Source organism: Oreochromis niloticus, linkage group LG3, assembly GCF_001858045.2.
Source record: "Oreochromis niloticus isolate F11D_XX linkage group LG3, O_niloticus_UMD_NMBU, whole genome shotgun sequence".
Lineage (NCBI taxonomy): Eukaryota > Metazoa > Chordata > Actinopteri > Cichliformes > Cichlidae > Oreochromis > Oreochromis niloticus.
Window position 1 is genome coordinate 84,179,990 of NC_031967.2, and position 12,118 is coordinate 84,192,107.

Genomic DNA, 12,118 nt, shown 5'->3' on the forward strand with positions numbered 1-12,118 from the left:
TGGGCTAACATCTTTAGAACATTCTCATTCATTTATAATAAAGATGTGGAATCAATGCCTCTGACAGCCATCTTTGGGGTGGCACCGAGGGAAACTCAACTAACAGCCTCTCAGAGGAAGGCAATAGCATTCACCTCATTGTTGGCTAGGAGACTGATTCTATTTAATTGGATAAAGGCAACACCGCCATCCCATAAACGCTGGGTGGAAGAGGTGATGGCACACCTCAAATTAGAACATCTCAGATTTACTATACAGGGCAACACCAAGAAATTCTTTAAGGTCTGGCAGCCTTTCATTTCCTATTTTGAAAATGAGTTTCCGTCTACTCCATAACTGGCAACTTTTTACCCCCCCCTTTTTTTTTTTTTTTTTCTGTCTGGGTATAGTTTTGTCTTACATTGTGTTGTAGGACTTGAGTCCAAGTTTTTCTGTATGAATGATATGCTTTCTGAAAACTCAATAAAAACACTTTGATTGATAAGAGATCACAAAGTGCTTCACACAGGGATGCCAAAGTATAAAACAAAACAGACAAAAGTTAACAAAGTGCAATTCTAAAAAGATTAGTTTTTGGTTGTTTCTTAAAAGAGACTACTGAGTCCACAGATTTTGCCACTGTGGCTCCCAGATTGTGGAACTCTTTCCCCTATTTTTTTTTTAAAAAGCTCTGACTTGTATTATGACTATAAGTCTGAAGTCTGGGAGAGAGTCCTGTAACTCTCTGTCTGCAAAATACAGAATATAATGACCAATGTTGAGCAAATAATTATATAGTTACTTCTTCAAAAAAGTAACTGAGTTTTGCAAACAAAGTTTTTTGCAGCTGTTTACCTAAAACTGCTGCCAGGGCATTTTTAAATAAACATTTCAAACTATTTACAGAACAATCAGCTGTTCTGCATCAAATTTGATGCCACACAAATTATTTGTGCCACTCCAAAAAATAATTTCTGTCCACTATGAGATAAAGGACAACAGCCTGATACCTGCAGGCCTGACAGCAGGAGATGTTACATTCAGCAGTTGCCTCATTGCTCTGACACACACAACAAAACTTTTACTACACTACACACTAACTACACACTAACTACACAAGATTTGTACGAAACGTTGCAAATTTCTCACATCTCACAACACCGCCGTCACTCCTAAAACTTCCTCCTGTTTCTGAACAACTAAATGCCGTGTTGCCATATAATTTTTTGATTGGTCGACATGGTAATTTTCTCGGCCAATAGGAAAGGGTGGGGTTTTTTGGTTTTGTTTTTGCTCACAGGTGGAGAGTGCTTTCGAGCGCTTTCCTTATAAAACGCCGTTTTTACCATTTCTTCCCGCAGTAAATATAAACAATGATAGTATTCAGGAAGAAAACCAAACATTGCAGATTTTTTATTATAACTCTGGTTTTATGTGGCCTATCAACACAATTTAAAAACTGGTATAAAGTCCACACTTTTTCCGTCATTTGTTCCACTATTGCTCACTAAAACACCAGCATCGGCACATAAGGACGCTATCATAGCCTGTCAGCGACACTTTTTAGTTGTGTATATATGAATGTAATTCACATCATTGGCTGGACTATGGGATAAGGTGGCATCATTCTAACCCCACACTGGGGCAGCCAGTTACTTACTGACTAACACTGCAGAATTGTTAACGTATTTACTTTCATTTCACTTCAGGTTTGATTTTTTTTTTTCGCAACGCAGATGTTTTTGTATGTAGAGACCGTGCCAGCGGTGTGCAATTGCTTAGACTTAGAGGGAACAGTGCTTGGGACATAAGGCTGTAAAAGTTCGTGATGTAGGCAGGTGCTTGTCCATGAAGAGCTCTAAAGATCAGTGTTTTGGACAATCTGCAAGTGGATCTGGAGTGGATGTGAACACCATCAGGGTGGGACAGCTGCTGTTCATTAAATGGTGTTCAGTGCAGTTATTGCATATATTTTATTAGGATCTAAAAAAGCTGAATCTCCACATAACTGGTGAAAAAGCTTATCATGTTGGCTTCACAATTTGCAATCACAATTCCTGTAAAGGGAGAGGCAGCAAAACCAGAAAAACAGCTGCAGGTAGAGGCGGAGTAACACCTCAAATACCTCAATGACCTACAGCATCGTTTTCAAGAAGGGAAAGTGTGAGAGAGCAGCAGAGCTGTAGTCGAGTCCTGTTTGTCTCTAAAAGAAGATTCACAGGAGTCCATCAGGTTTCTCCTGATGCACAACAGTGGTGAGTGCAGCTGATCACACTTCCTTTTTTACACAAATCTTCTCTCTCTGTTCACTTCATGTTCACTCATTGACAGTAGTGCTGGGCAAAATGGAAAAATATTTATCACGATATGAATTTGATATCACGATAACGATATATATCATGACATACCACCTGCCAGTACTTTGGTCATCTAGACAGTACGCAGTCTGTAAACAGCAAGTGCCGAGGGTGCAGTCTTTGTTTTGAGTTACCGTAAAGCATGTCGCAAATCCGGATGCATGTAAAGCAGCACCATGTCGCAAAACCACAAGATGGAGTTCTTTGTGAAAAATATCTTTTTTTTATACTTCATTTCCTCTTGCATAAGGTTCACAGCATGTATAGTGAGAAGACAACACTAATATGTTTGCCACAGGCTATTTAACCCTTTAAGACCTACCATAGTAGGTTAATTTTGATTCATCAATTCCTGTTCTGATTAATGTTTGTTCATCACTGTCTGTTCTGATCAATTTTGATTGATAACTTTTTGTTTTTATTAAGTTTGATTCATAACTTTCAGTTTTGATTATTGTTGATTCATCACTTCCTGTTCTGATTAATGTTGATTCATCACTTTCTGTTTTGATTACTGTTTGTTCATAACTTCCTGCTCTGATTACTGTTTCTTCATCACTTTCTGTTTTGATTGCTGTTTGTTCATCACTTTCTGTTTTGATTAATGTTTGTTCATAACTTTCTGTTTTTATTAAGTTTGATTCATAACTTCCTGTTCTGATCAATATTGATTCATCACTTCCTGTTCTGATTACTGTTTGTTCATAATTTTCTGTTCTGATTAATGTTTGTTCATAACTTTCTGTTTTGATTACTGTTTGTTCATCACTTTCTGTTCTGATTAATGTTTGTTCATAACTTTCTGTTTTTATTACTGTTTGTTCATCACTTCCTGTTCTGACTATTGTTGATTCATCACTTCCTGTTCTGATCAGTGGTGATTCATCACTTCCTGTTTTAATTAATGTTGATTCATAACTTTCTGTTTTTATTACTGTTTGTTCATAACTTCCTGTTTTGATTACTGTTTGTTCATCACTTTCTGTTTTGATTACTTTTTGTTCATAACTTTCAGTTTTGATTACTGTTTGTTCATAACTTTCTGTTTTGATTAATGTTTGTTCATCACTTTCTGTTCTGATTACTGTTTCTTCATCACTTTCTGTTCTGATTACTGTTAGTTAATCACTTGTTTTTCTGATAACAAGAACAAGAAGACCCTCCCCCTGCCCTTTATCGATGTAATCAACTTTAATATAATGCAGATTCGTTTAAAAGGATCCTGGTTTCTGTGAAGGTTCTCAGTCATCCAGGTCACCATAACCAAAGGAGCTTGCAAAGGAAAGTGTCTGGACTTCTTTAATTTGCTTGAAGACGGTTCACCCGAAAGACAAAACTCAAAAACACAAACTTAACAATGTGGTTTATGCTGTACAGTGTAGCGAGGAATGCCCAGACCTCTACATTGGAGAGACCAAACAGCCACTTCACAAGCGTATGGCACAACATAGAAGAGCCACCTCCACAGGACAAGACTCAGCAGTTCATGTGCATCTTAATGACAAAGGTCACTCTTTCGAGGATGCCAATGTTCACATTTTGGACAGAGAGGACAGATGGTTTGAAAGAGGAGTGAAAGAAGCCATTTACGTCCATTGTGAGCGACCATCTTTGAACAGAGGCGGTGGTTTACGACACCAACTGTCTGCCATCTATAATCCAGTTTTGAGTTCCCTCCCCAGACGCCTTAACGCCCACTCACATCCTGGGCCATCTGACCTCAGGAGACCACATGGTAAGGTGGGGCCAGGTTTCACAATGAGCTCACCCGAAACCCTGGCTGATTGGGACCCACACCCATTTTCACACCTTGGCCCAGGTGATTAGAGCAGTGGTTCCCAAACTTTTTTTTGCTGGGCCCCCCTTTTTTTACAAGAAAAATGTTCGCGCCCCCCTACCCCCCGCGCATGCACGCGGCATGCACACGCGTGTCCTCCAACCACACACATATTTTGCTCCATTGCGGTTTATTTCACACCTCAAACATTTAGTAAACAATTAAGCAAACACAAGTAATCTGAAATAAATTACAGGTAGTAATAAAATAAACTACCAACTCTTTTACGCTCCGTCTGCACCTACATGGGTATTTTTGAAAACGCAGCTGTTTTGCCAAGACGAAATCCCGCGGTTAGGAAGCATGTAGCGAGGCTCCAAATGCTCCAACAGACTGCTGAAAGGTCTTGCAGACAACAGCCGCTCTATCATGTGACACATACTGCTCTGATGCACCGAGCTGGGTTACTCCAAGTAGCGCGTTTTGTGAGGTGATTTTGTGATACTTCAGATCGGATTACATTTTTTATTTCTCTCCAATATCCGATCCAGTAATTTAGGTCAGTATTAGACTGATACCGATACTTAATATCGGATCAGTTATCTCTAGTTCTGATTAATGTTTGTTCATAACTGTCTGTTCTTATTAATATCTTTAAGGTTCTATCCATTCACCTCCACTTGTCCTTTTCAGGGTTGTGGGGGGTGCTGGAGCCTATCTCAACTGTCAAAGGGCGAGTGGCGGGGTACACCCGGGACAGGTCGCCAATCTGTCGCAGGGCTAACACACAGGGACAGACAACCATTCGCACTCACATTCACACTTATGGGCAATTTACATTAATCAATTAACCTATCCCCACTAAATGCATGTCTTTGGACTGCAGAGGGAAGCCGGAGTACCTGGAGAAAACCCACGGAAACACAGGGAGAACACAGAAAGACCCCAGCCTGGTGGTGGAATTGAACTCAGGACCTTCTTGCTGTTCGACAACGGTGCTAACCACCCTGCTGCCCGTCTTTAAAGTTTTACTTTGAAATATCTGAACTCATTGCTTGCCCATGCACCTGTGAAATGGAAACACCTGAGCCTCATTTGCCCTGTCAGCATTTAAGCAGAGGGATGGCAGCTATTCATCACCAGGTCATTGTGTGACTCGCACTCCCTGGAATCGTCCCTGTTTTTCTTGAGTCTTGAGTGTCTGGCTGCGAGCAGCCATTGACCAAAGAGGAGTGAGTCCCTTATCACCCATGACGCCTCTGGTTTTAGAAATTCCCTGGTTGCAACAACATAAACCCATGTTGGATTGGAAAAAGGAATGCATTCTGTGGTGGCGGTGGTGCCATATGACCTGTTTAAAAGCCACCACCCTGTCTGTCAGTTTACTGAATCAGTCTCTATCACCCAATCCACCATTCTTCAGTTACATCACCTTGGGGAGGTGTTTAGAAAGGATCACACTTTGTCATTAACCCCCCAAGGACTATATGATTGTGGGATAGACCTCCTTCCTGGCATGCTGCTTCCCACCAATCTGCTATACAGTATCTTACAGCCCGAATGGGAAGTTTTCTCGCCGCAGGATTAATCGGTCCCTCTTCATCCCCAGTGGCTGCAGTATTTTTCTTTGTTGAGAAAAAAAGACAAAAGTCAGCTACCCTGTATTAACTATCGTGCCCTCAATAACATCACTAAATATGCACTATTGCCTTCCGTTTTAAAACTTCTCCAGGGAATCACGATAACACCTGGTGATGATAAGGGAAGGGGATGAGTGGAAGGCAGCCTTTAATACTCACTTAGGTCATTTTGAATATCTTGTCATGCCATTTGTTTCTCACTAATACTCCAGCTGTTTTATAGGCTTTAGGGAATGATGTGCTCCTAGATTTCATCAACCACATCATTTTCTTTTTTTACTCCCTCTCCGATGCACAGTGGGCCGAGAAACTCCTCTCTCTATGGGGCATAGTGGTAGCAGGTAAGACTAGTGGTACATGTGCCACAGTATGAGAAAGACTGACCTAGGAGATCAAGTTTGGCATTAAGGAGGCCCAACGAACTGAACCGGACCCTGGGACTGTCCCTCCAGGATTATTCTTTGTCCCCTCCTCTGTTAGGTCACTGGGCATGCACAGCCAAATTCACCTGCCACCCAGGGGTCCACCACACCATCTCATTCATTTAAAGTAGAGCAGGGCGATATGGCCAAAAATATTTATCACAACATATATTTAAAAATTTGCAATAACGATATAACTGACGATATAATTGATGCACGACAAAATATAACACCACAACTTTACTAGCACAAAAAAACATCCATTTATTTTCACTTAAACAAGCAGCTGTTTTTATGTGCATGAATGATATATAAAAATGTAACTGTGGAAATGCATATTCCTTGCTGAAAGTTCAACCAAAAGGCAATTCCAGTAGAAGTGGGCTGAGATATCCTGAGCATAACCATATATAATATTCACTGAAGTTAAAAAGAGGTGCTTTGCAACATTAAACTGCAGTGTGCCAAATACATAAGTCAAATACGTATTTTTCAGACCATAAGGCTCACGTGATTATAAGGAACATTAAGCAAAACAAAGCAGTCAGATAAATCAAACTCTATACAACTCATTCTTCTTGCTTCCTCCACTTCTGTATCATTGATCTATTTGTATAATTAATGCTGTATTCTATCGCAGCTGCTCTATTCCCATGTTGTTGCAGTATATTAATGACTAACCTCATATTGTGGATGGATTATCTCAGTTGTTCTCCTGACTGAAGTTTGGTCCGTTTACAGCATCCTGCCATGCAATTGTATCTGTCTCTAACCATCAGGAACCTTCATGTTAACTTTTATCGAGTGGAAAAGTGTTAGCGTTCATCCTCCAGCTTCACTATTTATGTTATGCTAACATAGCTGTGTCACTAGCAATCATGTAGCACATCATTATTAACCACCTAGCCCAACTTCAGTAACCATACAAACGTCATTGCTGTTTAGTTTCCTGTCTTCATTTTTGTTGGAAGTGATAGCAGAGCTGAACATTGGAATTTTTTCAGAAATTTCTCAGTCAGAACCAGGGCTGGACTGGGACAAAAAATCGGCCCGGGCATTTTGACTAGAGACCGGCCCACCAGGATAGAGATTGAAAATGTGACGTCATTCAGGGGTAAAACCGCAAAGGATTCTGGGAACTTGTGGCAAGAGGTACTAGCGCACGCAGGCTTTCAATTGAACTCAGTTACACAGCGATAAAAAGAAACCCAAAAAATGGCAAGAAGCTGTTGTATTATTAACTGCAATAGCCGGTCGCATGACAGCCACGGGAAGCCGACGGGTAAAGAGATGGTTTTTTTATCGGATTATGTCGTTGAAGAGAAATTTTTTAAGCCATGTTTCCAAAGTAAGAGCAGACGGATGGTCTGGATATGCCAAATATAACGTCTCAGAACACTCCAGCTCGCATGTTAGTCTGCTCTAAGCATTCCCACAAAGGTCAGTGTTTTGTAGTAGTTAATACGTCATTTTTCTTAACATAATTGGTGATATAGGTTACAAGCAAGTCTGGCGCTGAACAGAAATTGTCACGCTATGCTCCTTTATTTAATGTGCATAAATAGTGAATTGTCCTGACACAATATTGCGTTTCGCTTCTGTTATTACCATGGTATATTGACAAAAACATATACTTTTATTCACAGGATAAAACAGTTGTTTTGTATCACTAATTCTCCAGTGCGATTACAACATACAATATTATTGTCACTGCTACATTTCTGTAATGCGTACCAGAAATTATTTCCACTACTAATTAATTACCGTTGAGCTCAAAGGTTATATTAATAAACGGTAAACGAATGTGTATTTATGACGACGATTTGTGAGACTGGTAAACTTACCTTTGTTTGTACGATGGTCTTTCGTTCTACACAGTGCATTTCAAGGTCCTGTACCCATCCGTCAGTAAACTGTACCTGGGCTTGTTGCAGTGACCTGAAGTTACTAAAAACTTCATGAGTGTATGCACTCACTCCAAGAACCGTATAATTATAAATCTGAGCGTGGTGAAAGTTGGGCAGCACGCTAACATCTTTTGTCCACTCTGTGTGCTTGTAAGGGTCTGACCCTTTCACTCCTTTGATTTTTTCCTCGTATCTTTTCTTTGCCTTTTCATCGAGTCCGTCTTTGTACGGACCGGCATTATTGTCCTTAGTTCTGTACATTCCTTTTTTTGTGCGGCTAAGAAAAAACAAGAAGGTATTGGAACCGGAGAATGAACGTTTTGTGGTGCTGCAAATGCTTGCATTTGATGCGGTACTTGGATTGTTTGGCCAAGAGTTCCCGGCATGCAATGCGCGAAAGTCACGTGATCTGTCAATCGCTATAGGAAAAACCATAAAGCCTTTGCATGAAAACAACTGCTTTGATGTACACTGCCTTGTTGGTATATATGTATCAATCTAATAAACTTAAACCTACACCATCCTCCCTATTCTGGATTTTAAATCTGGATTTTTTGGGGCGATCGTGGCTCAAGAGTTGGGAGTCCGCCTTGTAATCAGAAGGTTGCCGGTTCGAGGCCCGGCTTGGACAGTGTCGGTCGTTGTGTCCTTGGGCAAGACACTTAAACCATTGCCTACTGGTGGTGGTCAGAGGGCCCGGTGGCGCCAGTGTCCAGCAGCCTCGCCTTTGTCAGTGCGCCCCAGGGTGGCTGTGGCTACAATGTAGCTTGCCATCACCAGTGTGTGAATGGGTGGATGACTGGATATGTAAAGCGCTTTGGGGTCCTTAGGGACGATTAACTCGCTATATAAATGCAGGCCATTTACCATTTTATATTTAAACAGTACATAGCGGAAACAAAAAGACTGCTTGGTCGAGTTAACCTCCTGAACTATCTACAACACATGGTAGAAACCTTAAATTAAGACCAACACTAGAGGTGAGACATGATCATTAATTAATATTAAAATTAATAAATGACAGATTTAGTGATATTTTCATAAACACCTCCTTTCCTTTTTTTGTTCTCCATTTTCTTTAGTTCGTCTATGAGATTGCTAAACGAGGGGGAGGGTGCATCCAGCCTCCTCGGCTGTAATTGGTCCAGCCCAGAGTCGATAATGACCAATTGGCCAATCCAACACCTTTCATTATATATACCCTTCCAAAAAAAAAAATATCAATCGGCCCATAAAAACAAAAAATCGCCAGCGGCCCACCGAGCAAATGCCCGGTATGCCCGATGGCCAGTCCAGCTATGGTCAGAACATGCTATATCATGCTTAGATAAGTAGCGAAACTAGCGAGCTAACTTCTGCTAACTTCCTGCTAACTTCTAACTCCGTTAAATGTAATAAATTCTGTTTTCATGAATGCCTGGATGTTAAACTTCATAGTTACACCTGATAAAGCAGCAATACTGATCGTTTTATTAAAAATGAAAGAATTTATACAGTTTTTAACTCTCAGTGATGCTGCAGTGTTCGTTTGACTTTGGGACCTGAAGAAACGGACCTTAGGACCCAGGTTACTCACAGATTTACGGGCACCTTAGTCCGACAAATATAGCTATAACAATGGCCCGCTTGCATGTTCTGCAACAAAAAAATTGAATACACGCGAAACAGCCTCACCTCTTTGGCCACTGGATTGTCTCCCTTCGAGGCATCCCTGACTTCTTTAAGTTTCTTATATTTGTTAAGGTTGTGTTTTGGATGAACCAGTTTGTGTCTCAGGGTGTGAAGAAGCTTTACTGATGAAACTTGCAAACGATTTTCTTTCCAAGCACCTTGGATCACTGGCGCCTGTTTCTCTCTTTTTAAAAATGAAATTTGAAGCGAATTTTGAATAAAATGTGTGTGTTTTTTTCTTTCTCCTTTAGAGTGCAGACATGTCTGCTGCCAACAATCTGAGATCTGAAAATCAGTTTCTGTGCTCCATCTGTCTGGATGTGTTCACTGATCCAGTCACTACATCATGTGGACACAACTTCTGCAAAACCTGCATCAGTCAGCACTGGGACATGAATGTCATCTGTCAGTGTCCCTTGTGTAAAGAGACTTTCTACACTAGACCTCAGCTGAGGGTCAACACCTTCATCTCTGAGATGGTTGCTCAGTTCAGACGTGAAGCTCAGCAGAAAGCCAGCAGCAGCAGCTCAGAGCAACAAGCTGCCAAACCAGGAGAAGTTCCCTGTGACGTCTGCACTGGAACCAGACTGAAGGCCCTGAAGTCCTGCCTGGTGTGTCAGACCTCCTACTGTCAGACTCACCTGGAGCCTCATCTGACAGTGAAAGGCCTGAAAAGACATCAGCTGATTGATGCTGTGGAGAACCTGGAAGGCAGGATGTGTACGAAGCACGATAAACCTCTGGAGCTGTTCTGTAAGACCGACCAGACATGTGTCTGCACGCTCTGCCCTGTTTTAGACCACAAGAACCACGAGTTTGTTCCTCTGAGAGAAGAATATGAAGGAAAGAAGGCAGAGCTGGAGAAGACAGAGGCTGAGATTCAGCAGATGATCCAGAAGAGACGACTGAAGATTCAGGAGATCACAGAGTCGGTGAAGATGAGTAAAGATGCTGCAGACAGACAGAAAGCAGAAGGTGTTCAGGTCTTCATTGCTCTGATGGAGTCTGTTGAGAGACGCCTGAAGGAGCTCATGAAGGAGATCGAAGACAAACAGGAAACTACAGAGAAACAGGCTGAAGGTCTCATCAAAGATCTGGAACAGGAAATCTCTGAGCTGATGGAGAGAAGCTCTGAGGTGGAGCAGCTCTCACGCTCTGAAGACCACCTCCACCTCCTCCAAAGCTTCTCCTCCCTGAAAGCTGCTCCACCCACCAAGGACTGGACAGAGGTCAGAGTCTGTCCACCATCATATGAGGGGACTGTGGTGAGAGCTGTGGAGACACTGGAGGAGACAATCTGGAAAGATATGAATGAGCTGTTTAAGGCTGAGCTGCAGAGGGTCCAGCAGTATGAGGTGGATGTGACTCTGGATCCTGATACAGCTCATCCTTATCTCATCCTGTCTGATGATGGAAAACAAGTGAAGTATGGTGATGTAAAGAAGAAACTTCCAGACAACCCAGAGAGATTTTCTCCATGTCCTAATGTTTTAGGAGAGCAGAGTTTCTCTTCAGGCAGATTTTACTTTGAGGTTCAGGTTAAGGGAAAGACTAAATGGGATTTAGGAGTGGCCAGAGAGTCGATCAACAGGAAGGGAAACATCACATTGAGTCCTCAAGATGGTTTCTGGATTGTGAGGTTGAGAAATGGAAATAAGTACAGTGCTTGTGCTTCCCCTCCAGTCCGTCTCTGTCTTCATCCTGGTCCTGAGAAGGTGGGGGTGTTTGTGGATTATGAGGAGGGTCTGGTCTCCTTTTATGATGTAGGTGCTGCAGCTCTGATCTACTCCTTTACTGGCTGCTCCTTCACTCACAAACTCCACCCATACGTTTGTCCCAGTAACAATGATGGAGGCAAAAACTCTGCACCTCTGATCATCTGTCCTGTCAATCAAACTGAGTCGATCAACGACTGATTTTATTTGGTGAATGATTGATTTTTTATTGAAGGGAATAAATGAACATATTGAGTGTAAATCCTCTACAGTCTCCATGTTTCTATAGAATTTGATTATCAGGACTCTGATTCACACTTTGATTCTCATGGAGTTTGATTTGAACAGAAGAAAAGTTGAATCAGGAAATGTTCCCACTGATGGAGACTCGAGGTGAAGAATCATGTGTGGGTGTTATACGGAGCATTCAGTTTTCAGCTGAGGGGAGTTGAATAAAAAGTGGTTTGGTTATTTTTGGGTCTGTGAGGATTTTTGATCTGTTTAGTGAAAACTGCATGACTTTATCCTGTTTTGGTTGGTGATGGTTGTCCCATCCACTGCAAAATGTATTAAAATCATCCTCCCGTCGAGGAAGAAAGACGTAATGGCAGCAAAAGAGGTGTGCAGCATTTGAAATGTCAAGAAGGCCT

The 12,118-nt window shown here is 41.6% G+C and overlaps 1 protein-coding gene across 1 annotated transcript; it reads left to right on the top strand.

The window, feature by feature from the left end:
- Positions 1-10,013: 10,013 nt before the first annotated feature.
- LOC100694655 (E3 ubiquitin-protein ligase TRIM21-like) lies at positions 10,014-11,669 on the top strand. Its single transcript, XM_019354940.1, has one exon. It carries the CDS (start codon positions 10,014-10,016, stop codon positions 11,667-11,669), a length of 1,656 nt encoding a protein of 551 aa, XP_019210485.1.
- The last annotated feature ends 449 nt before the right edge of the window (positions 11,670-12,118 follow it).

Coding starts and splice junctions, on each gene's coding strand:
- LOC100694655 (XM_019354940.1), top strand. CDS start 10,014: ATGTCTGCTGCCAACAATCTGAGATCTGAAAATCAGTTTCTGTGCTCC.